The following is a 26,890-nucleotide window of genomic DNA, read 5'->3' as shown; positions in this document are numbered from 1 at the left end:
CCTTTCCCAGCATAGGTTGGTAGACTATGATGTCACTGGCAGGAAGGCAGCTTTATGAGTGGTTTTGCTTGCTGCTTCTGTTAAAGAAAAACTGATACTGTCTAATGTAAAAAAGAGCCTGTGTGGTGGAGAGAATATGTAGTAGCTGTCTACTTTATAAGCAGTTATGGGAAAAGGAAGAAAATTCAGGTTAAATAACATTTTAATTCCTTTTTTGTTTGTGTGTGGTGGAGACAACCCTGTTAAGTACAAAACAGTAAAATTTTTAAGGTCCCTTCCAAACCATTCTTTGGTTTTATGATATTGAATTTCTCTCAAAATCTAGACTTTCATTTGGAATTATAGAAAAGAGTATGTGCCAAACAAGCCTCTAAAATTCAAATTTCATACTTAGAATTTATGGAAAAAATGAAACACACATAGAAAGCATTGTGAAAATGAATTTAGTGGATTCCAGTAACTGTGGTTTATCAGCATCTAAGAAATTTCCAGAGGGAAATAAACAACTTCTAATATAACACTGTTTTTAGAAGATTTACCTTATATGGGTAAGTCTTTTGAGGTCTTTTGAACCAAGATGCAGACATGTCATCAAGACCAGTCTTCCTTACTCTTCTAAAGAAACACCTCATTAATTTTCTGGAGGAAGGTGTTTCTGTTCTGGGATGTGCACAGGTGACATTCCCCTGCCATGCAAGAGCTGTCCAACATGGGCTGCTCCCAGAAACAGGTTCCCTCCAAGGGAAGGATTTGTCAGGGCCCTCTGTTCTCTTAAAAAGCACACTAGCGTGGGAAGCAAGGGCTGTACTTGCTCTGAACTGTGCTAAATCTGCCTGTATGTTCTGTGGATTGTTTTAGGTCAGTGGGTCAGAGGCAGGAGGGACAGGAAGCAGTGTGAAGTTGTTGCAGTGTGAAGTTGTTGCCGTCTGATGGCTGTGCCACGTTCCTGCCCTCATTCGGAGTGGGTGCGGTTACAGAGAGCAGGGGCTCCAAGTGCCACTGTCCTCTGTTGTGCCACTGATCCCTGAGCAGCTCATCTCTTAACTCTGCTGCTTGCCTTTTTCTCACAAATGTCTTTTTATGTAACTCTCAGCTGAACTGATGCATGAAAGCTCTGGCAGGGTGCACTGCAGATTATCTTGCACAAATGTGTGCTGACGAATATTTTAGCTCTATACCAAATCCACTGCAAAACTTGGATTACTGAGACCTACTTTTAATCCCCAGGTCAAAACTAATTTTATTGTATATTACAATATTGTTATTAAAATGTATTATTATTAATTTATCTTAGAATATTAGTGAAAAGAGCTGAGTCATAAAAGCTGAAGCTTTCTAAAAGGCAAAACAATTAATAGTCTAGGCATAGTTTACATATATTTGATCATTTTTTGTTTGTGTTTGCTAATTGAAAATATGGAGAACAAGTGTCAACACCTTTATTGTTGATCCTGTTTCCCACTACGTTCCTTGGAGGTGTATCAATCAGGAAAATCAGTCACACAGTAGATGGAGTGTCTGACACTTGGAGACGTGGAGAGGAGTGTCTGATGTGCTGGTTCTGGACATAAGGAAGCCCTTGTCTCTTCAAGACAATCCAGGGAAACCCCTTTCCAGAGCCATCATAGCCTTGGTGCCTTGCAGAACTCCTTACCAGTGTTTCTGTGTCATACATGCCTCACCCACAACTGAAATAACAGCAGTCAGGCTCGTTTTAACTCAGCCAGCTGAAAGGGTAATTAGTTCTGTGGCTGTGAAAAGGCCCACGGGACTGTTAGTGACTGTAAGTAATTACATTCTTCCTCTTATCCAAAGTCTGAGCTCCAGCAGCAGAGTAATTCCCCATATCTGTGGACTCAGTAGAACCAAATTTATGATATTAATCTATGAATATGCTATTTATAAATCTCTCAAAGTATTCTGTAGTGTCCTTGGGTGAGGCTGCCTTGCCATTTCTCTTTGGTGCTTTGCTGAATTTGTTTGGAATGACTGTCCATGTCCAGATTGATAGACCAGTACAGAAGTGTATAGAAGAAAATACATGAGTGTGACAAATTGCCCTTTTTAGAAATCCCTGGGCTTTTTAGCTGCACTGTCCATTACTGGGAATACAAACTGCAATCCAGAAGTGGCAAATGTAAACCCCTGCTAGCACCCAGTCACACTCCAGATTGCAAGAGACAATTACCAAAATCCAAGTGTCTCTTACATGGATGCATGGATTAATGAGGTCTGCACTGCATTAATATTGTTGATTAATCAAGAATGCAACACTGTAACAGGTTTAGGACATTGTTCAGAAGTATAGAAAGTGAAGAAAAGTTGTTTTCAAATTACAAAAATATCTTCTGAAGATAGGTGGACATAAACATTTCAGAAATGTGTGAAACTGTGACACATTTTTTTTCAGTGGTGTACAATGTGTTAGGATTACACCATTTCCCTAGTCAAAACGTAAAGTGATCCTTCAGCTTTTTATTAATTTGCATTTGTTCAAGGTTTGAATATAAAATTTGGTCTACTTTGTTAGCATACTAATACCTTAAGAATACAAGTATTTATTCCTTAAAAGAGACTGCAAATCAGTTTACTTGCCATAAACATGGCTAAATGCCATGTTAAAATGTGAGTAAAAGAAAAAAAAATCTGTGGACAGATTGTGGAAACGGGATGATCAAGTGATAGATTTTTTTGTGCCAAGCTTTTTAATTCTTCCAGCATTATTTAGGTGGAATGTCCATTTCCTTTAAAAAAGATAAAACTGCAATGCAAGCATATGCAAAAAAGCATTGCTAAGAGGGGAAAGAGTGTGAAAAGTCTGTAAAGTCATTGCAACATCTATCTGCTTTTCCTGTTCTAGGCTTGGTAGAGAACGCAAAAGGTCATGTGCACAAAAAAAAAAAAATTATAATTCCCAGAAGATAAAAGTCCTTCCACAGAAAGGGAGTATGTGATATAAGTGGAATTATCAAGGTGATTCAAAGGAGGGGAGCACAAGAAACCCCAAGCCCCCAAACCGAATACTATTCTAGGGGAACTCTGCTGCAGTTCAAATTCCAGGGATTTATCAAGTCTCTCCCCTTCTTGGCCTGGCCATAGGTCTGGAGATCCATTAATCCAGAGATTCTGGAACTTGAGGGACTCTAATAATAAAGAGGTGGGTGCATCTTGTAGCTTAATAGAGGAATTTTCTAGCTGTGTTTAGTGTCATACGCCTTGAGATGGAAGACAGGGAGGAACTCCTTGGGTGAGGTTGGTGAAGAGGAAATGATCTGCAGAGAAGCCCAGCCTCCTTTGTAAGTGCTGGTGTTTTGTGTCTTTGAGAAGCTGTGAGTGTTGGTTTTCTGGAGCACGTTGGGTGTTGGAGACAGCTTGACCTTGACAAGCATGAGGAAATCCAGGGGCATAGCTCCCCAGCTCACGTGTATCAGCAGGATTTGGACTTGTGAATGAATCAGGATGTGGCTGTGACTACCTGTTTTGATTGTATGCAAACTTCTCCTTAAGAAACATTTCCCTGAGTGTCAGGATAGAACAATTGGATTATGAAATAATGTGTCAGCAGTTGTCATCTAAATACAGCCCAACCATATTCTCAACTGATTTTGCTATTTGGCTCTCCTTTTAGGAACTCTTGGTCAGAGTAGATTATAAAGCAGATCAAAAATACAGCAAGGACATTATACTGAGGCACTGTTTCTTGTTTAATGAAGGAGGAGGGGCTTATAAATTTATTATTTATCACTTCTGAATTTAATATGCTACAGGCTAGCACAACAAGAATCTGATTAAGCTTTAATGTTTGTTTTTAATTTAATTGCATCACACCCATCATTGAAAAGCTGCTCTTGCTGTTTCTGGTTTTCTAATCATATACCTGAATCAATGCCTGTTTTTCTTAAAGGAGCAGGATTTTGTCAGGATTTTGTGATGGTCCATCATGTCTGCAGTACAGCAGTGCCTGGCACTCTGCAGATTACTGAAGGGTGTGTGACCATGTTTAGAGGGCACAGAGCAGAGCCCTGTCTTTCCTTGACAGAGTGAAATCTGTTGAAGTTCTTTTTGCTAAAAAGAAGAGTTTTAAGTGTTCTTCAGGCTCACATTGACAGTATTTCACAGAAGCCTTTTCTTCACTGAACTTGAAATGCCAATTTCTTAGTCCTCTTGGGTAGAGAGAATTCAAGTTTTAATTTCAGAAGCTTTTTTATTTCGGTTCTTTTGCATAGGCTTGTGCAGCAAAGAGGCTTGTGATTTCTGAAAATACCTGCTCAGTGTTTTGGGATGGAAAGCTGTCCCACTGGTTGTATTTAACTGAGGCACTCTGTGAAAGCCTGACTTTTGGGTTATAGTTTCATATGCTGCTGCCCTTTATGACTTTTCTCATGGTAATTTCGTACAATCTGTTCTGGTGTCTGACATACATAAAATAGGCATCCTAAACTAAATGTTTACATACAGGCAAGAATTCAACATTTTCAATATTATTAAGGCAACAGGAAGACAAATGTTTTTAAATGCTACTAGTCTCATTTTAAAATTAATGTATATTCCTGGCATTAAATTCTTCTCTTGTTTAGAATGCAATAACTGTCAAATATTATGGTCTTCTGTTTTCAGAAGTATTTGATTTGGGACATCTCAAACAACATATTCTGCTCTTGAGATTGCTCATGTGTTGACAGCTTGGATGTGCTCTTGTTTACTTTCTGATTAGATCAAAATAAAAATATGTGCGGCTAGACTGGTTTTAATGACTCTGAAGATATGCCAAGGCTCGTCCTCTTGGTGTCTGCTTTCCCATAAACCTGTTTAGAATGTAAGAGTTATTCTTCACAACAAATTTCTTTATTTTGCATCAGACAAAAATGTTAAGGTACATGATAAATGTGAGGGTTCCCCCACTGTTATGCCATGGAATTTTTATTTTAAAACAGTTCTCCCCTTTTTCTAGCAGCACAGCTTTGCTTACAGGTCAGTATGCCTTTCCCTTATCATTTACCTCGTGGGTTCCATGGATTATATCCTCTGTGGCTGAATCCTTTCCCTTGCAGGGGTAATCCTTGCTTCCACCTCTGCTCTCATGCAGCTCACATGTCTTCTGGTGTTTTCACAGAACTCACCATCAGTCTCTCAAAATTTCATATGCAGCCATAGCTTTCATTAGTGCTTTCCTGGTTTCTTTGTCATTTTCTGGGCTCCCAAATTCAGTTGGATTGGTTTCACTGTTAGCTGATGTTATTCCAAGAAATCTGTCACTCACAGTAATAGGACTGATCCCTTTCCTGGGTACTGAATAGTAGGTGTTGCTGTCTTTTTATTTCTGACATAATGTGCTCAGAAATGCTTAGCACACAGCTACAGGATTTTAAAAGAAGAATGGGAAAGTCTGGTTTTTGAGGATGGGCAGTTTTATTTCCAATTACATTATCATGATGATGATCCTAATGCTGCACTCAGAAAGGCAGTGGCATTTCACTGTCTGAATCCAGCTTTCAAGTGATTATCTGAACCAGTCTTTATCAGGAAATAGGGAATTTGTGTTTTCTAAGGAAGTACTTTTGACATATTCACCAGCAGAATTATTCAGGTAAATGTGCTACATTTAGGTTTTCCAGAAAGAAGTGATGACAGGACTCGGTTGCAGTAAAATTTTCTCTGCTATTTAAGGAGAGGACAGTATTCTTACACAAGCATGAGATGAGTGCAGTCTGTGTGCTTCATGCTGTGTCTGCAGCATCAGCAGCCACTATCAGAGACTTATTGCAAGGACTTTAGCTTAAAATATCAGCCATTAGCAAATCATTGACCTTTGTTATGAGTACGTGACTTAGTTCTCTGCAAACCTTGTTGCATCAAATCACAGTAGTTCAGTGCTTCCTACAGGTGGTCTGACACACTCCAGGTGGTTTTTGGGCCTCCTCATCTGCAAGAAGATGGTTGAATCATTGCAACCTGATGGGCAGTTGCATTTTGCCAGGCTGCCATTCCCTGCAACCTCCAGTGCATGCTAGGTGGCTTGAAGACGTCTGAAGTCTTCTATTTGAACCATGCCTGTCTTCAGCTTCAGCCTGGTATCCTGGACATAGTTATTCATATTTTGAGTTTCAATAAACATTTGGTAGTCAAGAATCAACAGCAACAATGAAAAAAGAAAAAAAACCTACCAAAAAAATCCTAACACAATGAAAGCACCACAAATATTTGCCTGTGATGACACTTACAACGTTTATTTGAGATGACTTTTTATTGACTTTCTAAGCATGCTCTTTTAGAATTGCTAGGAGATATGAATAGGTCAGTGAGAAAGCAAAGCAGTTTCCTTATGAGCTATACAGGAAACTTCTGGATGTTGCTGTTTTTCCCATAGTCTTGTTTTTACTGTCTTCTCAGCTTTTAAGTTCTGTCTTCTGCTCTCACAACGTAACATTACACAGATTTAATGATTAGTCACAACTTCATCCCTTTTCATACACAGAGTTGTATAACTATCCTAATTAAACATGCGCATGGTAAAATTGCAAGCTGGAGAGAGCTGCCTGGGCTTGGATGATAGCAATTAAATGATTTATGTTTACAGGCATCAATATTTATCTTATGCCTACCGTCTGTCCTAGCTTGTCATCTGTGGTTCCATGTGTAGTTCATTAGCTTTAGTAAGCAATCCAGATTCTTTTCTCTGGACACTGTGTTCTTGGCTGAGGAGAATATTGCTTTTTGTAAGATTATGGAGTAAGACCATATTCTGAGTTTCACAAACACTCTTAGTCTTTCTGTCTTCACCTGAGGATTTTTTTCTGCAAAAGTTTCAGAAATACAAGGTTTCAAGGTGCTTAAAATAAATGAGTCACTCTCTCCTTCTGCCCCCAATTGTTCTCAAACAGGGAGTTCTTGCTAAAATTATTTAGGGTGATGCCCCTGACAAAAATACGGATGAACCAAGTCCCAGTTTCCACTGAGCTTCACTATGTTAAACAGACACAATTTATTTTTCTTTTCTGCAGTTCTCCTTGGCTCTGGCAGGGTCAGAAGCAGCAGTAGCACTTTGGCTGTTCCCAGTTGAGTCATTTGGAATGCAAATCGCTTTGCAGTGATGCCAGAGGTTCCCATTGTGCTGGGCTTTATATAAAACGCGTGACAGATTGTCAGCTTTGTCACATTCCCTGGGCAGCAGGGAATAGGTAGAGGCTTCAACTTTGGATTCAGATAGAATAGGACTAGTATCAGAAGATCTTTGTCATCTTTGCTTTGTAGATAACTATAAATCATGTTAAAATATTACACTGAGTGCTTTAGCTTAATATTTTTATACTAATAATTTCTCAGTGCAAATAAATTTCTACTGGGGAAGCTTAGCAGAATATGTGCTCTGGGGAATACAGTCTTCCTGTACCCTTCCCTGCTTTTCTTCTCTGTCTGAACTAGATATGAAAAGCAGAAGTGAAGTCTGGGGGAAATATCAAGCAATATAAATTATCTACTCTTGAGCAATCTTGCACTATCTGAGCTGCAGGGATTTGGGGTTGCAGGAGCATGTGCTGCACTACAGGATCCTGCAGGAAGGGTGTCTCTTGTGCTGTAAAAACGTTTTGCAAGGTTGGGCAGGAGCAATCTTCCCAACTGAACAAATAGGAATCTGGGTAGATTTCCATGAAAATAAAGCTAGTGATGGACTTTTGCTCTGAGATTTGCTGTCTGTTAAATATATCGGTTATTTTTGCATGAAACCAAACTTGGTACTGAAGTGTCTCCCGAGCGCTGGATGAAAATTGATCTTGTGTGAGTCTGTGCTATACTAGAGATTAAATAAATTGTGTTTTCATTGCTATTCAAGGCTTTTGATTTATTGTGGCGCTGTTTCAAAAATATTCAGAAGGAAACACGGAACTTTCATTTCCTATTCAGTCCCATGTTAGCAGACAAAACCTGAATAACTTTGTCATTTCAATTTTAAATAAAGAAAAGTTTAAATTTCTTGAGGAAAGCAATTTGAGGGCTGTGGAATGGTTTTTTCAATTATTGTGCAAATTCTAATTTCTGAGATTATCAGTTTTGATTCTTTTGAGTAGCTCCATCAGCTCAATCCACATCACCAACATTGGTGAATGTAATAGGAAAACTGATGACAGTGAATATAAATGTTACTATTTAGCATGGTGAATTCAGAGAGTAACAAGAGAACATTTAAGGCTGTTGAACAACTCTATTAAAGTCCCCATTTTGAAAACTTATGTAGCTGTCACCCCAAGTGCCCAGGGTTTCAAAGGCTGGTCTTTTGCTTCTTGAACATCATTTTGTGGATACAGTAGTTTCTTAAAAATTAGGTTTGATTAAAAGACTTTGAACAAATGCCTTGTGTTAAAATAGGACCTCATGTTCTCTACTGTCATGCTAGGTTCTCTGTAGCTTAAATCCACTCTAAATCCAGAATCTTGGTGCTGAAGTCGTCTGCCTTATACAGTTCCTCTCTGAGGGAATGTGAATTGGAGCGAGCAGATGGAACAAGCAGATGAACAGACTTTGCAAGCATTTTGAAAATAGGTCTTGAAAGAGTTTTTAGTATAGGAAGCAAATAAGTCTGGATGAATAAGAATGAAACTTCACAAGGGTTTTTTTCTTCCTGGCTTTGGTTTTTCTAAAACTTTTCTTTCTTTGAACTTAGAATTACCCTGTGTTCAAGATCCTCTTTTCGTAATGGGGTCTTTGCTTTAAAACATAGATGCTTTCTCTGCTGTATAGGTAATTTTGTTCTTTTTCAGTAAGGCTTATGGTTTTCCTATTATCCTTGTACCAATAATTTTCCCTTTGGGACAGGAAATAGTCTAGAGGCAAGACACTATGAAAACAGATGGGCTACACATTGAAAATGGAGCTGATGAAGCTGACAGCCTCTTTGCGATCCTATCAAGCGTGTCTTTGTATGGATGATAAAATCAGCAGTCAAACTTCTGCCAAGTTTTTTCAATTCTCTTCTACTTTGCAGCCACATAACCACGCAAGGGAACTTGCATAACTCTCCCCAGCAGCATCCACAGCACTGCCTATGCTAAGGGTGCTTGAGCAATATTCTCATATTCTCCCTCATCTCCTAAATGTTTTTCTGTGAGTTGCCCATTTAGGTATTCACGGCTTCAGATCTGAAACAAATGTACTTTTGAAAGCTAGTTCAGACTTCACACAGTAATTGCAATGTGGGAAGTACTGTGTAACCAGCAGTAGAGATCTGTTACTATGTGTGGAGCTGCAGAGAGTTTGCATGTTAATGCCCTAATGTGGAAATCTGAGTTTGAAGGACAAGGCATGAGTAGAGTGCCCAGTAACGTGTTCCATGTGCCATGGATGGCTTAACCTCTGGAGTTGTCAAATGGCTTTGCATTTGGAAAATCTTGAAAGCAGCATGCCATGCTAATTTTAAATAGCAATTGAACTTTTTTCCCCTTTTTATAGGAACTGGAGACATTGTTGCTGTCATGATTACAGAATCAAAGGTTAAGGAGATCATGAATTACTTGGAAAAGAATATCTCTGTCCTGATGGCCATAGCAGTGGGGTCCCGTGTTCCTCCGAAGAACTTCAGTCGGGGCTCTCTAGTCTTTGTGTCAATATCATTCATTGTTTTGATGATCATTTCTTCAGCATGGTTAATATTTTACTTCATCCAGAAGATCAGGTACACAAGTGCACGTGACAGAAATCAGGTAAGGGGTGTCTTCTTTTCTCTTAAGTTGTGGAGATAGTATTTCTGTGTGCAATAATCAATAGAAAACAAGTAAGGAATGTCTATCAAACTGGTGTTAAGAACCTCTTTGTTCCAAGGCAGAGCATGTTGCCAGACAAGGATTTTTATATAGCAAAGTATTTTCATCCTGAGCAGCACTGGTATAGATCCTACTACATGACAGGAAAAACAGAACTGAAGCAAAGTACTTGAGTTTTGGTTTAAGACCAAAAGTAAGATGGATTCTGTGTTGGCTGATTAATACATGCTGGATGTATGTTGGGAATGAGGAGGAAAGTTAAATTGTGAATCAGCTTATGTAGTGTATGGGAACACTGAGCAAATTCTCTCAGTGCTCTTAAAGATACCTTCTGTAATAGTTAAGGTGATTCAGAAATGGTACAAAAGTATTCCCAAACCATAATCTGTCATGAATGTTAGAGTAAGAAAACTAAGGTGTAGAGCTGCTTAGTGGCTTCAGCTTTATTTGAGATCACCCTTGGTAAAGAGTGTTATTAGTTAACCTAATATATTTTTAACCAAAATTTTGTACAATATGCCTTTCTTACATTGTTTTTCAAGTCTTCATTTGTTTAAGAACTGAGTTATGTATGGCCATATTCAGACCTCTAGACTAAATCAAGTTGTCAACTCAAACACAGATAAATTTCAGGAGTAAATGTTTTACTAGTGTGAACTTAATGACCCTCCATAGTGTGCCCTGGCTTTTATTGAGAAGGGTCAGTAAACCTCAGGAAATCCACAGGGCCCACTTTGCCCTGTTTCTGTCAAGGCTAACTTAGAAACCTCCTGGCCTCTAGTCACTGTCCCCCCTTTCCCCCAAATTCTAGCTGATACACAGCAGCTGTGAGCCAGTTCTTTGGTATTCTATCAGACGTAAAACAAATTCAAACTTACAAAGCCTCTGCTGTGGCACAGGATTTCCTTTTCAGTTACTATAAATAGTGTCTGATGCTGCAGGTCCCATGGGCATCCTGTAGATTTTCCTAAGGATGTCATTCTTAAATGACCACACTGTAGCTGGTACTTAGTGTGGTCCCTTGGGATGGTGAAAGTTTAAATATAACTGTGATTTAATGAATGTCTGTGGAATACTAAATTGTGCCTTCTCTATCCCCTACATGGCTCTAGGCTCCTTCCAAATGTCCACGTTTCAAAACAGTTCTCCATTGGGAAAGGGCTCTTATGACCTTTTTTCTTTCTTTAGATTTTTACAAAGGTCAGGAGAAACTTGATGAAAATTTTATGTGGTTTAAAAAGCTGGGCTTATTAAACTTTAATAAGAAGGTGGCGACAGCTACAGCTTATTTTTAAAGAGCTTTGAGAGCTTTCACAAAGACTGTACTGTTAGTGATTAAATAACTTGATTTAGGCTATGATCTTGTTTTTAAGTTATGTCAAGACGCAAGTTTTTCTGTTTATTAAATCAAAGCCATCAAAAACTTGCTGTCTTTTGTAGATAACACAAGTAGATACTGGCATTTCACATCATTATTCTTGCGCACTTCCACCAGAGGTGTGAAACTTTTGCATGTGGGAGTGACCTTTTCCATCCAGACAGTTGTGGGTTTTAAAGGCAAGCATATGCTGTATGCCTGTGCCCATGCTTAGCAAAACAGCAAATCCTGAGCATTTCCAGTGTTAGCATGGAAGAGTATTTGTTAAAACTAGAAAATGGAAGAGATTGACCTCTAACACGGAAGAGATGGAAGTTATTATTTAGCAAATTTATTCTGTAAAAGAACTTCAATATGTTGGAAGAGTTCTGCTGAGATATTATACTTGCAATGGGAAAATAATCCTTAAAATTTCTTGTAGTGCATATACAATCACATATAATAGAAGGAAATATAGATACTACCCACATTTACTTAGCTGGTAAAGTTGAGCATTTAAGTTAAATGCCATTTCAGCCTCCTTCCTCTCTTAGTAATCACGTTTTTGGTTATGCAATGGTTATCTACTCCAGCAGTGTGCCCAGTGTGATCTGTGTCATTAAGTACTCAGGCCAATATGCTTGTTCCAGGGTATGTAATTTAGATCTGCTTAAATTGACCAAATTCTCTCATATTGAAGTTAGGGTGAGATTTCTGACTCTAGGAAGTGTATAATTTCCCATCACAGCTCTGCTTCTGATGTTGTGCTTCCTACATGGATGTACTTCAGTAGCTGGAACAGTGTATCTGATTTTTTTCAAATCCTTGCTCTAAAAAATATAAAGTAAGAGCTACTGTTCTGTAAACCACAAGAAAGAAAAGTGCTTATGTAATTCCAGAATAAGTGGTACAGTCAGTTGTGATACAGACCTCTGAGGTCATTGTGTTTCTCAAATAAAAGCAACTTTCACTGCAATTTGCATGCCAGGAAATGTGTGATACAGGGGCCACCTATATCCTCAGTGTAATCCTTACGAAGCATTTGGGGTTCAGTTTTATAAAAAGTGGGCACAAACCCCCACACACATTGCAGGGCTGCAGGAGAGGTTTTGAGAGCTGCATTCTCAGAAGCAGCCCATCACTTTCAAAGGCAACTTGGTACAGGTTGGAGGGGGAAGAGGAAATACGTAACTTCTGGGTTTTAAATCAGTTGTAAACTGATGTCTCATGTTCTGAAGGAAGACGACAGGATCTTTGTTTCATTCACTGCCTATCTCTGGGACTCCAGTGGGAAAACAGTGACAAACAGCTATTCCTTATTGGCTGAGGAATGGAAATTTCCTTAGGAATCAGCACTTGAATATCAGAAAAGGCTCCTTCCATCCAGCTGTGGTAGTCGTAACGCAGCACAAAAAGCAAAAAAATAATTTGGCTTTTGCATTCAGATTTAGGTTATCTTCAAACCAGTATTAATTTCAGCTTTATTTAAGTCTGTATTGGGTTATTTAGATTTTGTGACCCATCAGTTTTTTCTTTTATGAGATCCTGGTGGTTTTGGGTAATAGCAAGAGAGAAACTAGGTTACACTGGGAGGATCTTTTGCATCTCAGAATAAGACTAGCTTGCTCAGAGGGGAAATATAAAAATAATTCAAGCTTACGAGAACAAGCAGTGTATTACAGCATCAGTATGAACAAAATATAATGGAAATCATTGTGAGGGGACATTGCTTCAGCTTTTGTCCTGCATCCTGGGTTTGATTAGTTTTGCACATCAATGTTGATTCACTTCTGTGGACTTCTATACAGTCCATGAGTTTTATGCCCATGCTTGTGGAGAGAATTTGAGGATTCAACTGTCGACTGTTTTTCCTTCTTGATGAATCTCTGTGCTTTGCTGTGTTTGCATTTTATCTTATGTGTTGGCCTGCTGCCATAGTGTGTATTGCAATGGTATTATTGAGTCCAAATAAGGCATTATAAAGGACACTAATGAAGCTTGTTTATCAGGGTTAATTTGTGTTCTCTTCTTTGTCACTTTATTAGCGTCGTCTTGGAGATGCTGCCAAGAAAGCCATTGGTAAATTGACAACCAGGACAGTAAAGAAGGGTGATAAGGTATAATAATAAGATTTCAGCATGATAAACTTCAGCATCATGTTTAATTTTTTTCTGGGGAAACACTCAACTTTTTGTTTTTGATGTATGACTTTTCCTTCCTTGTTGGAGGCTTAATTTGTCCTGTGGCACAATATTTTGTGTAGCTTTTAGAACTGATGTGTGCTGTAAGTTTGTATACTTCAAAGAAGTTTTTCTTGCTTAAATACTATTTGCACTCCATCTGGCAACTGTGACTGAGGGTGGTTTTGTGTGCTGGCTGACTGGGAGGGTGTCCTGGCATGAGTACATAGGGCTGGCATTGTTTATGTGGAATTACAAAGCTTAGAACTTTATCATATGTAAGTTCTGTAAAGGAAAAATAAATTTTTAAAAGATAGGTAATTGAAGATAATCTCTTAAGTAAAATATGACTATTCAGTAAGTTAAGGGGGAGCATAAAGAGGTATTTCAAAGTTACTCCAAGAATATTTCTTGCTAATATACAGTGTGTTATTTCCTAAGCTTTTTCCACTTTTGTGAGCAGTACTGCTTTAGTTTTGATTGGGAAAGAATAGTCATTTAATATTGCTTAATTTCTTAGCTTTGATTTTCAAAAGGCAGGGGAATTCTGGCTGTGATTTGATTTTTAAAATATTATTTCTTAGGACCTTTTTATTGTGATTCCTTTTTTCTTTCTTATCAACTCTATCAGCAGTGGGAGATTAGGAAGTGACAGGAAAATTTGCTTCCAGAGAGAACACAAAGAAAATGTCTTTCTGTTCTTCCTCCCTCCCTATGTAATTCTATTTGAAAACAGCCCACTGCACTAAATCTTTTCAGGAACTGGAGAACATACAAATTAGAGGAACCTTTCCATGTAAAACAATGCTGTTGTCTTGACAGCATAAAGTCAGAACTGGCAAGTGCTATGTAGGATGCAGGTGAACAGAGTGGGAAAAACCTTTTCTTCCTCAGAGAAGGAAGGATTCTCTGTGTGCAGCCCTGGCTGGTGCTGACCAGCAGTGGCTTTGGCCTTGCTCTGGTCCCTGTCTTGGTGTCTGGCTTGTAGCTGGTTGGCATGAAAAAGAATAATGATGTTGTACTAAGAAAAGGCACAACCTGTTTTGTGTTACAGGCCCAAACATTTTAAATATGTCTTGTTGATGCCATATCTGTATACAAATGAAGCTCCCCCCTTTTTCATTTGGAATTTTAAAATATCATATTTTAAAATACAGTTTTAAAAAATCATAACTTCTGGAAAGCAAAAAAGAGAGGAGCTGATCCGTCAATGACCCTCATATTCATGTCTTGATAAGAATTATGATAATTCTGCAAGTAAGCAGCAGACACAAACGTGGGACTACTCTGCTCTAAGTAAAGTGTGCTCATTCTGGCTGTAAAAATGAGCCCCAGAATTCTTATTCTTCCAAAACAAAAAAACAAACAAAATAAACTGAATAAAATAGAAATGTTAGCTCTAAGCTGGAAGTAAAAAAAGGAAATTAGGAAAATCTCCATTATTTTATAATGATTTCACTGAACATTAAAATCATTTTAGGCCTTGGCTTATGTATCAAATTATGATTTACCAGCTCCAAGAAGGGGGAGTTTTGCATGTATGAGATGCTTTTCTTGCTTAAGTCATGTTGGAATATAATAATCCAGTCATTGGGTTTATAGTTTAGTACCAGCCACTTGGCACAATGCAGTACATGTACTATCACAACTACTTTGACATTTGTCATAGCCTCAACTCTTGACTTGAATTCTCATTCTATTCATTTTAGGAAACAGACCCAGACTTTGATCATTGTGCTGTCTGCATTGAGAGTTACAAGCAGAACGATGTTGTTCGCATTTTGCCATGCAAGTAAGATAATAAAGTTGCTTTGTTTGGAAACTGTTCTCTTTTGGTGCTCTTTTGTTTCATTTCATGTAATAGGTGCATTGTAATTCACAAATGCATTTGTTGGATGTTTGCAGTCCTAATAACAGCCACTTTCTTTTAAACTGTGGTGCCAGAAACTATGAAGGTGGGTGCTGGCACTGTTAGGACAGTAGAGATTAAAGAGAATTATATTAAAGATATTGGCAATGGAGCTATTGATTTTGCAGTGAGGGGGAGGAGTGCAGGCTTAAGGACCAAGTGATGGGCAGACTCAAAGCACTTCAGTATAATGAGCCAGGTACAGCTGCAGCATTCTGTACTGTAGATGTGCAACAACTGGCTGCTGGTTCCTGAAACTGTAGGGAATGGAAATGCAGTCTTTGTAACCTTCATACCACCTGACATGAGTCAGCCACTGTGCTGTCATCTGTCTTTGTTCTCTTCAATGAAGTATGATCTTGGCTTGTGAAGATTTGTACTTGATGGTGATTCTGCATTACTGCTTAAAATGTAACAACTTCCTCCCCCTTTATAGCATTGTGTTGACATTTACAGTTTTTAGTCTGCTTCTATTCCAGTTCCATTCTTGAGTTGTTTTGGGACCTTATCCTCTGAGAAATGCTTTTAAATACTTTTCCACATGGTGGTTGATTTTGATGAATCATACATTTTGGTGGCATTACCAAGGACATCTTTTCCTTGTGTTCTGAAATGCAAAGCTTTCTCCTCATCTCCAGGCACAAAACCCCCATGTAAATTAGGTTGTATATATGCAGCAAGATCCAGTAACTTAGCTTGTGCTTGGTACATAAATGGTTCTGCATGATACTCCAGAAGCAGCAAAGTCATGTGTTGGAACCGATTTCCAGTCAGGCAGCAGCAGCACCTAAGAGCTCATTATTGGTCTTCTAAATCCTCCTGCAGGCTGTTCTGAATAGCTTGAGTATCTTCTAATGTGCAGGGTGTATCCATCATCATAAAAGGAAAACAGTATTATTTTGTATCTTACTGATCAAAATATGTGTACATTATACTTCTCAAGCCAGAACTCTAATTCAGTTTACTGTTGTCTGTGCTCCTTACTGCTTGAACAGCAGGAAACAATGACCTGTTTTAGATTCTCAGTGTTGCTTAGCTAAAGTACCCTACAACTAATTATTTAGAAACTCTCATTAAAATAGAAGAGTTTAGTTTGTAAAAATTTGGTTGCTTTTGGTCATGTGAATGTGTATGCATTTCTTTTTTACAATTCGGTCATTTTTACTCAAAACTGATGTCCTCTTGCTCTGAAAAATGTGCTCCCAAGTGTAAAGTAAAGATTTCAGAGTTACATCATTTATTGCAGTCTCAAGTGAAGCTTGTATAGGTGAATTAAACCCTGCTCTTGGGTATGTTCTGCAGAAGGTTATGTAGAAATTAGAGGAGGAACTTCTGGAAACTGCACACCAGTTTTGGACCACTGAGATGGTTGTTTTGTAAACTACCTCTTAAGAAAGCTTCTCTTGTGTAGCTCTACTGTGAGGCTCAAGGACATGGAATGAAAGGTCACAAGTCCCACTCCTCTGTGCCTTTCTCTTGATACTGAGCAAAGGGCAGGAGGAGGTCCTTGCCAGTGAAGAGAAAATGAGTCTTCCCTGAGAGGAAAACAGCTGCTCCCACTGAGCACAAGGCAGAGTTGGAATTAAAAGCCAGTTAAACAACTGCCCCTGTGCAAGCAGTGGATATGTTGCTGATATCCACAGATACAATACAGACCATTTAAACAAGATGATAATTGATTTATTTTTTTAATTAAAAAAAAAAAAAAAGAAAGAAGAGTTCTTTTTCTTACACCACCTTTGTTGAGCTGCAGTCCTGCAGACAGGAAGCTCTGGGCTCTCAGGGGTAGTTGCAGCTGTTCAGGGAGCTGCATGCAGGTGCACCTGGCTGCCACCTCAGCACAACCTGCCCCAGTGCAGTTTCCCATGTAAAGGAGAGATCAAGGCTCTTGTGTAGCTCATTTTCTGTTCTGTTTTTCACAAGAATGTAAGGTCAGCAAAGGCTCAGATTTCATTCCTGCCGAAGGCTGTATGACAACTTTTATGTTCGCTTTCTACTTCTCTTCTACATCTCACTTTTCATTTGCTGCAGCCCAGCTTTTAAGTTGAGTGCAAAACCATCTAGGCTAGACACAAACAGAGAGATGGATGCTTTCTACAAGACATTTTTATATTTATAAATGAAAAGCCAACTAGTACCTTCAAAGATGGGCCCAATAAATTTCAGATTCCATGTGAGATTTTTCAGTACCTGAAATGCTGCTCCCCAAATCTTGTTATGGAGGTTTAATTCCTTTCTACTTACTCATATTTCAAACTTCCATTTTAGTGCAGCATGCAATGTTAAAAAAAAACAACCCAACAATACAATAAAACAAAGCCTACAAGAGAGTTTCTAAGCCGGATGAGAGAATAAATTGCAAGAAAACCATGGAGAAAATTACTAGACCAAGAGGAAGCAAATAAAAGGCTAGAAGTTCTTCTTACTGTGCTTGTTGGGGAAGCTGCAATCATTAGACAGTTGGAATCACTGACATGTGACATCTTTGCTGGTTTCATCAATTTAAAAGTAGTCTTTCTCTTTAGTAGCACGGTTGTTCTCCTCAGTTAAGTATGTCCTGTCACACTGCTTCAGCAGAGAAATCTGATCTGGGCAGACAAACAGCAGGCAAAATCTACCAGCAGCTGAGCAAGTTGTACCTAAAATTCTGTAGCAAAACACAACATTCATGATGTAAAGTTTTGTGGCATGCAGGAAACTGTGGCTAATTTAAAAATAAACTGGAGTGAAAATGGTAGAAATTCAACTGCATTGTTTGCAGTAGTTCATTTTGTTGAGATGTTCAGAGATGCAGCAACATATCCTATGGACATACCTATAGCTTTAGTGCACAGAGGGACAAGCAACCATCTATTTTAGGCTTCCAAGCTTGAAGAATGTGTCTTTTGTGAATGTCATGTTAGTGAAAAGTAAGTAGAGAAGGCAAATGTCAGAGGGATCTTAGCAAAAGACAACCCTCACAGACAATTTTCCATGTTCAGTATTCTGCCATCACACTGTTACATCTAGGGGCTGAAAGGACACTAGGTGAAAAGTGATCTGGAGTGGGTGGTGTAAAGGATTAGTGAGAGATGAGGGAAGGGGAGAGCAAAGTGACAGGTTAGAGAAGAACAGAAAATGACATTGGAAAGGGCAGAAAGATGGCGAAGGAAGGAATTAACAAGGTAAGAAAAGAATTAGAATACTATAAAATAAATGGCTTTTCAGCCAAAGTTTTAATTCCTGTCCTTGGCAAGAAGGAGGAAAGTGACAAAAGTTACTAAACCAGATTTTCACATTTTTGTGTTTGATTCTGTGCTGCTGCAAACTTTTTATTTTTAAGACCACATTAACATAGAGTCTTGATGGCATCCTTTCTGCTTCCTGCAGTGCCTTGGACCCCAGGGCCAGGGAAGCAGCTGCCTCCAGCAGTGGCCAAAACTCCTGCTTTGCAACAACAAGGGTCCATTGGGTGGGATGCTGCACTGAGAGCAGGGAAGGTAGTGAGCTCTAGGGAAACAGCACTTATGAATCATTCAACCCTTCTCTTTTTGTGATGTGTGAGTCTGGAGGCCTTACACCACCAGAAGAGATTCCTGACTCACTTTCTTCCCTGTGAAATGCTGCAAAGAAGCTGTGTTGTACAAGAGTGGATGTTATGGTGTTTATTACCAGCTGGAGGGCAACTGGATTGGGTGTGCTGACAGAGTGGAAAAATACCTGCAGGTCACCTGCCTGGAGTTGTGCCTGCATGGGAGACTCCTCCAGCCTGGCTGCTGGCTCTGCTTCCTCCCAGGGCTGTGTCACACCTGACTCCCCAGCGTGGCTGCTGAGGGAGGGAACGCCAGCAGCTGTCGTGACCAGCAGCAGCTCGCTAGGAACTCGTCACGTTTATGATCTTGGAATACCAATGACAGAAATAGGAAGATGGAGGAGGTTTGTGAGAGCAGAAATTGCAAGGGCTTACTTTGTCAGGGTGAGGTTTTAAAATAATTCTTGTTTACTGTTGTCATTGCTGTGTAACTGCTTTTTAACTCTTGCAAACAGAGAAATCCAGACAGAGCCTGAGCCACGATGATGCTATCAGCAAACATTTTAAGAGGTAGAGAAGCTGTGTAAGTAGTAGGCAGAGCCATGCTTTCTAAGTCAATAACCTTTAGAGAACTGCACTTCTTTGAAACACATTAATAAACATCTTTGAAGATTTAGGAACTAAAAGCCAAGAATTAGGAGGTCACAAAAACAATTGGGCTGTGTATATAAATATATCAAAGTGCTAATGACTTTTTAAAATAACTCATAATATTTAGTGGATGCATGTTGGCATCTATATCAGTCGCCTGCTTCACTTGATCTGAGTGCTTCTACAGCACTGATTAGCCAATAATGATATAATAAAGCTGTTTTCATACTTCTGTGGAGTCTTGATGTCTGCTCTTGCCTAAAATATTATATTTTCACGTTTGTTCTACTTTAAAAAAAGACTCCAGAGACTTAAAGCATAAGCAAATAAAATCATAAATTACCTAACATAGAAAAATAGCATCTCTGTATGTTTCAGAATATTTCAAACCATTATATGTCACCCAGAGTTTCGAAACATTGTTTCCTGTAGTTTTGTGAGTAATAAAGGGGAATGCATTAAGACTTAATAATAACAGAAGTGAGTCTATTTTTGGTGATGATTTGAACAGAAGGCACTGTACATACCCTGTTTTTTTGTGGTAGCCAGCTTGCTAGAGGACACAGGCCAGGCAAGTGACTAATTGAGGTTCTTTAAGTTTCTATTCCTGCATTATCTGGGCTAGAGGTAAGCAAAATACTTTTTTCTGTTGATTATTCTACACCCTAATTCTGCGTCTTTTAGTACAAGTAGGACATACAACTGTAGCTTCCTAGAATTTCATTATGTTGATATTCTTTAGTCCCTCCATCAGCCTAAGTAGACATAGACAATAATTATATACTCTCTTTTGCCATGTTTAATGGTTTGATGAGGCCTTTCAGGTTGCTTTCCAGAGATCTAAAAGAGAATTGTCTGGTAACATGCCTCATTTGGTCTCTGGTTTTTAAATCCCAAGAGCTAGGGAGGAAAGAACTCCCAAATTCCATGAAGAGCTTTCTGAGGCACAGAGCACAAGTGCAACCCGAGCAAGGAGGGGACAGAGAATATCTCAGCTTTATGCTGCCTTGGGGACACACATGGCCACCTCTTCCAGACCCTGCTGGTGCCTCAAATAGATAGCAAGGCCTGTTTGTTCTGCCCCTTTCCCTCCTGGCTCCAGAGCACAGCTCTTCACTGACTAAGCAGCCCTTGTAATTGCTGATCTTTGTCATGATCACCAGTCTGTCGTGTTTGGGTGTGCCTGCTCTTGCTGGCTTCTTGCTCTGCAGTCAGCACCACTGGCAATGAAGGATCAGGGCTCTTATCATAGGAATTATCATAGGCAGTTACTCACACTGAGTTATTATGAGTATTTGCTAAAGCTATATTGGGTAGGGAGTCTTGTGATACCCATTCCTGCCATGAACATGCTCTGAAAAGTACTTTGCTTTTTGGAAAGCTGAGAGGGCATTTCCTTTACTTCCTTTAATTTATATACTTTGTTTTGGTCTCTGCATAGTCCTTCCTTGTTATACTGGTTTATATCAATCCCAACACTTATATTTATATTCATGTATGTGATTTTGAATGCAATGTAGGAGACAGTTCAGGGTATTGCCTATTGCAGAGTTCCCTGCTGTCCAAGTAGGAGCCCAGTTTGCCTTTCCATCTCTGAAAGCCCAGTTTGCCTCTCCTTTTATTTGTATGACAGCTGTATGATGATGGACATGTTTTCCTTCTTGATACCAATAAATACTGATGGCAGGGAAAGCCTTTTTACTTCGATGTGATAATTATAAAAGCCTTTTCAAAGTCAAACAGGAGTGTGTTTGGGTTGGTTCCACTGACTTGTGAACAAAATTGACAGCTGTTGGATCTGTGCTCTTCCTACCAACTTTATGGTCAGATTCTGCATCAAAACTGAGACAAGGCTGTAGACAAGGTTATGGGGGAAATGGCATTGCCTCGGTTCTGCCTTACATCTACTACTCATAGCCACAATAAAAGGGGGGAGGGGCAAGGGGGGGAACAAAAATCTTCAAGTGTTTCCTCCTAATTGAACTTTTAGTAAAGGGTGACAACAACAAGCAATATTTTTTAATTTATTTTTTTTACTTTCTGCAATTAGCATAGAATACTATTGCATGTATTTTTAAATTTTAACAAAAGCAATTATCCAAAAGTTTAATTAGTTTTCATTGTATAAAATAGGATTGTTTGCAAACAATGTATGTGTCTTCTCTGTTCTTCTAGGCATGTGTTCCATAAAGTCTGTGTGGATCCATGGCTCAGTGAGCACTGTACATGTCCAATGTGTAAACTGAACATTTTGAAAGCACTGGGAATTGTGGTAAGTTGCTTGGCTGTGAACTCTTCCTCCCATGTCTGAGACCCAGAATAGGAAGAATAATTGGAGAGAGGGGGAAGGGTGTTCCAACCCTTACTCAGAAAATATTTGGGGATTTTTACAGATTTCTTTGGTGCTGATTTGTTGTTTCTCCTTCTTCCCTGGTTGGTAGTTGAGAATATATTCTTATATTTGCATTTATGACAATTATCTACTGGAAGTATGCTAGATTCTCCATAATCTTCCTTTTTCTCAAGTCCTTTCAACTCTTCCTTTTTAAATTTACCCTCTGAATCACTTGTTCTTGTAGTTTCCTGTAGGCTGTTTTAAATTTGCACATTCAAAGCCCCACCCTAGCCAAGGCCAGTTAGTTTTCCTCAAGCAGCTCATGTTTTATGGGATCCCCAAGGACTGCTTTCATTGACCAGTTCACAAAGGGATAGCAAGGAAACCTTAAAGCAGATTTTTTTTAATCTTTCCTGTATGAGGAAAAAACTACAAAGTGGGAGTGATGCTCTTTTCAGAGTAAGAGAAGAACATATGGAGAGACTGTTTAAAGTGATTTTTGATTCAAGACACTGAGAATAATCAGGCCTCCATTTTTAGCTGTGTCAGTCGCAAATTTGCACATTTCCTAAGAAATAGTAGCAGATATTTTGTGGATGACCTGTTTTTGCAGTTAATAACATTCCTGGGATTTTAGAAGAAGATGCAGAATTCAGAGTTTGTCATGGCTGTGATAAGCCATACAGGCATAGGCTATGATACAAGTGTACTTGAGTCCCTTCCTTGTCCTGCTTCTTCCTTCTCCTTTTCAAGAGGTAGAAGTTGTTCATTCACGTGTTTCTGTCCTGTGTGGCCTCGGGACAGCTACAGCAGCTGAAAAAAGCGTGTGTGAGTGGTTTTGTCCATTGAGCACTGTAACACAGAGCTGTGTTCCTCCCCAGCCCAACGTGCCCTGCACAGATAACGTGGCCTTTGACATGGAGAGGCTGACGCGGGGACAGCCGGCCAGCAGGCGCTCGGCGCTCGGCGACTTCGGCACCGACAGCTCCCTCAGCCTGGAGCCCCTGCGCACCTCGGGCATGTCACAGCTGCCACAGGACGGGGAGCTGACACCCAGATCAGGAGAGATCAACATTGCAGTGACAAGTAAGTGTCCTTTGGCTCCCAGTACCGTCCTACGGCTTCCGTGGTGTGTGTGTGTGTGTGTCCCTCTGTGCTGCAGGGCCGCGGTGATGGATGTCCCTGCAGGGACAAAGGTGACCTCAGTGTCTCTGCAAGAGGCATATGCTCCTTATTGGAACCAATAACTCTAGGTATGACAGTGCCAGCACTTCCATTATTAATGGTATATCCATTTAGATCCGTATGCAGAAAGCCCTGGATGAACTGAAATGGCCCCAAAATAACCTTCCTGAATTTGGTAACCAGCACAAGAAGCTGGATTGCCAAAACTGTTATTTATCCCTTCAGAACACTTTACATGTAATAATTTATACAAATGTAAATATTTTAGTTGGTAGCTATTTCTGCAGACATTTTTTCCCCTGAGAACATTGCTACTGGAATTCTGACGTCACTTGGCAGGTGTTTTTTCTTACAAAATTTGTGAATTAAAGGAGCATTTGATGTACCAACATTTGGTATTTGAGTATTGTCCAAGTGTTTTGTAACATCAGAAGACTGTTCCTGTGCTGCTTGAAAGCCCTTATCCATAAGAGGAGCATGGAAAATTTCCACTACTGGAATTTATCTGATTTTTAATGTGTAATAACACTATAATAAATACAGTATGTGTGGAATTGCATCAGTTATCCATATGCTATACAGTCTCAACTTGATGCATGCATGGTTGTTTTTCTGGCTGAATTGCAAAAAATAGAATCCGTGCAGTACAACAGTTTAATTTTCTGCCTGTATTTTGTTCATGTGCATCTGTGATCTAGATTTTGAACTTAGTGACACTACCACTGATACATGTATACAAGGCCATGAAACCAATGCAGTTCATTAGAGTGTTTCTTTAGATGCTATAGCAAAGTAAATGTCTCATTAAAAAAAACCCTCACCTCATAAAAAACGCAGTGCATATCTAGAAGTGTCCTGATCTGAGATGGGAAAATCCATACACAAAACCTGGATGCTTCACAAAGCCAGTAAGTCACTTTGCCATCCAGTGTTCAACCTCAGTTGTGTTGAACAAGAACAGATCCGTTGCTGTGCTGCTTCCTTGTCATGGGTGGGAAAACTTTTCACTTTTTACTGATTGCCTTTTCAGAAGGTGTTTTTTACTGTCTCTTCCCAGCTGTAGTGCTGCTTGTGCACAGATGGGATGCCAGGGTAAAACCACCAACAGTTCATTCTGACAATGTTCATAAAGTACAGTATTCTTTGATGCATGGGAGATAAACCAAAAGCTGTGTTCAACAACAGTGTTTGTATTCTGAACTGTTACTGCATGCCAGGTTGATCCTGGGGAGACTTTTGAACAGTGAACATTCTTTAATAGACTTCTTTATATTAGTTTTTATTTAATATGTTTGTGTGTGTATCCTAGTATTGAAATTATTTTTCTGTGAGTATATCTGTCTATTAAGTGAAAACACTAGTTATGTTTTACTGTTGAGCAATCTATCCTGATTTTTGTTGGGTTTTCAATAACACTGTAACATAAATTCAGGAGGGAGGGGGGCAAAGACACAGTTGAAGTGTGACAGTACTTTGGGTGTGCTTATATGAAAGAGCTGCATCTCACCAAACCTAACCCAACCTGACAGTCGTCTTTCTGACCTGGGGGTGGACAGAGTTTCCATTACATTTTCTCTTGATCCTGCATTTCACTTTACATCGTTAAGTAACTTTTCTTTATCGCTAACCCTTGGGCTCAGCCAGGAAATACTGTTGTGCCATGCTTTTTTCTGCACCTCTCTCCACTTCTTCTTTGCTAGCCTTCTCCCGTCAGTAACTCTGTGGCTTAACCTCCTTCTGCTTCACCTGCTGGGGCCAGTCATGGCTTAGAAGCCTCTTGCCTTCCGCCAGTGGTGTTTGAGGGAAATATTGGCATCGCTTTCTCCCACGAGTGATTTCCTCCCTTTCCTTTGTCAACAGAAGAATGGTTTATTATTGCCAGTTTTGGCCTCCTCAGTGCCCTTACACTCTGCTACATGATCATCAAAGCCACAGCTAGCTTGAATGCAAATGAGTAAGTAGATACTCAGATGTTTCTGTGTGTTTCTGGTGGATGTGTGTCATGGACAACATTAGGAATAAATGTCAATAGAAGGGGGTATATGTAGTTTTCAAGGAATCAAATTCATTGCCTGCTTTTCTCAAACCCCAGTGTCTGTGTTAACAGCAGCTTTCAGGGTGACATGTAAAGTCCCTCTTAATTTATATTTAGCTGGGTTGTCTGAGGAAATCTCTTTGCTAAGTGGAGACATGAAAAGAGGAAAACAGCATATTTATGGTCTGTTTTTGATCACTGTTCTAGGTAAACATTAGATTTCTGCCATTAAATTCCTATATTCAAAATTCACCTGCCAGAGCCAAAACTTACTACCAACCTTTGGCAGTTTTTACCTCAATTTTATAGTCAGATTTCATATTTTAAGAAACAAACAACATCCTGTATTCCTGGCTGGCACACTTTCAGCTAAGGGGGGAAAAATGGTGTTAAATAGAAAACTACCTTTTTCCTCTTAGGTGAGGGAGAGATTAAAGCAATGAATGCAGTACTATTTATTCTCTCCTAAATGAAGGGATGCTTGCCTCCATGCTTTCTTAACCTATATGGAAACCCCCAGCCTCCCTCCAGCCAGACTAGGCAAGAAATTACCCTAGCAGATGACTTTCAGTCTTTTTTTATAGTTCTGTGTGTGAGCGAGTATAAATCTATTCTGCAGATCTATTAACTAAATACATCTAGTTATTTTCATGTAGGCATGCAGAATATCTGGGCTGATGATATATGTCTAATCTTAATTTAATTATTTATTTGGGAAGGCAAAGTGTCAACATCTTTCTTTGTCTCTAACCATCTTGACACAGCTGAGTTTCCATTAAAGTGCTGATCTCTCTGCCAGAAGTGGAGTGAGATCCAAAGAAATGCAGCTTTATAAACTTTTTCTTTGGGGTTTTTTTCCTTTGCAATAAGGGGTTTGGATTTTTTTTTTTAATTATTTGGAAAGTCTAAGATGTCTTCAATAGAATGGAAACATGTCTAATAGTCTCTACTGTAAAATTCTAGGCAATCTCAAGCTAATGATCTTCAGGAGGGTCCATAATACTGGTCAGGGACTTTTGATTACCACTAATTTACAAATCTTCCTGCTCTTTTCATATGCTGATTCCAAAAGGGCTTCATGAAGAAAACATTTAGAACTTCAAATAGCCCTATCATGTCTACTGATTTTTTTTCCATTTGTCAAAATCTTGAAGTTGCAGCCATCAATCAGCAATTTGGCAACATAACTGCAGCTGAACATAGTTAATCTTTAATCTGCCTGGAAAAGTAGCTTGGGAGAGCATGGGGCAAGATGAGCTGCAGAACAGGAATGTCTGCATTGCTGGGCACTTGCACAGTCCTTGGGAAGGAGGAGGAGCTGGAGCCCATGAAGTCTCATCCAGATGTGGGCACTGATAGCAGCTGCATTTCTGCCTTGCCTTGCAACTCTTGTTTTTGTTGCTCAGTGGGATCTGGGACTGTTTTTACTGCAAGGACAAGCTGCTGCTCATTGGCAGGGACTTTGGGCCTCCAGCAAAGTGTTTTCACAGTGATGTTCCCTCAGTACAAACAAAGGGTGTGCTGATACAAGGAGAGCTCCTTTTCTGAGTGATAGGAATTGAAATGCAAGCAGATCGAGTGTGTACTTGAGACAGACTTGAGATAACTCAAAACCAAGAAACCAGAGCTTCAGAAATCACTTATTTGGGTAAGTGAGGTTCTTGGCTGTGGCCTTTAACCTCAGCAGCTCTTCATCTGAATCCTCTGGGATCTGAGCAGTCTCCACAAGTGCTGCTAGGTTCAACTACTCATTCTAGACACTTTAAACTGACGCTAATGCTGAGATTTATTATTTCACTGACACCTTCCCAGTGCCAGACAGAGAATTTTCTGTGCTGAATTTCATGCCAGATATATGGCAGCTCCTTCTCATTGCCTTTTCTATTAAACAGCATACCTGTTTTTTATGCTGCTCTCCATGTAAAAAGCAATGCTGGCATGCCCTGCATTTCTTATGGTAGTGTTTCAAGAG

The 26,890-nt window shown here is 39.4% G+C and overlaps 1 protein-coding gene across 4 annotated transcripts in view; it reads left to right on the top strand.

Annotated features, from left to right (window-relative positions):
* RNF130 (ring finger protein 130) overlaps positions 1-26,890 on the top strand; it is a 54,770-nt gene that overhangs the window by 14,400 nt on the left and 13,480 nt on the right. For 2 of the 4 annotated variants that reach the window (XM_033072906.1, XM_042779741.1), the window contains exons 3-7: positions 9,445-9,695; positions 13,158-13,229; positions 15,002-15,084; positions 21,539-21,635; positions 22,580-22,784. In XM_033072906.1, the coding sequence (XP_032928797.1) occupies positions 9,445-9,695; positions 13,158-13,229; positions 15,002-15,084; positions 21,539-21,635; positions 22,580-22,784 (708 nt within the window). The other 2 variants (XM_033072904.2, XM_033072908.2) reach the window with 2 other exon arrangements.

This window comes from Catharus ustulatus, chromosome 15 (assembly GCF_009819885.2).
Source record: "Catharus ustulatus isolate bCatUst1 chromosome 15, bCatUst1.pri.v2, whole genome shotgun sequence".
Lineage (NCBI taxonomy): Eukaryota > Metazoa > Chordata > Aves > Passeriformes > Turdidae > Catharus > Catharus ustulatus.
The sequence above is the reverse complement of the archived record's forward strand: the minus strand, read 5'-3'. Positions and strand labels throughout refer to the sequence as shown.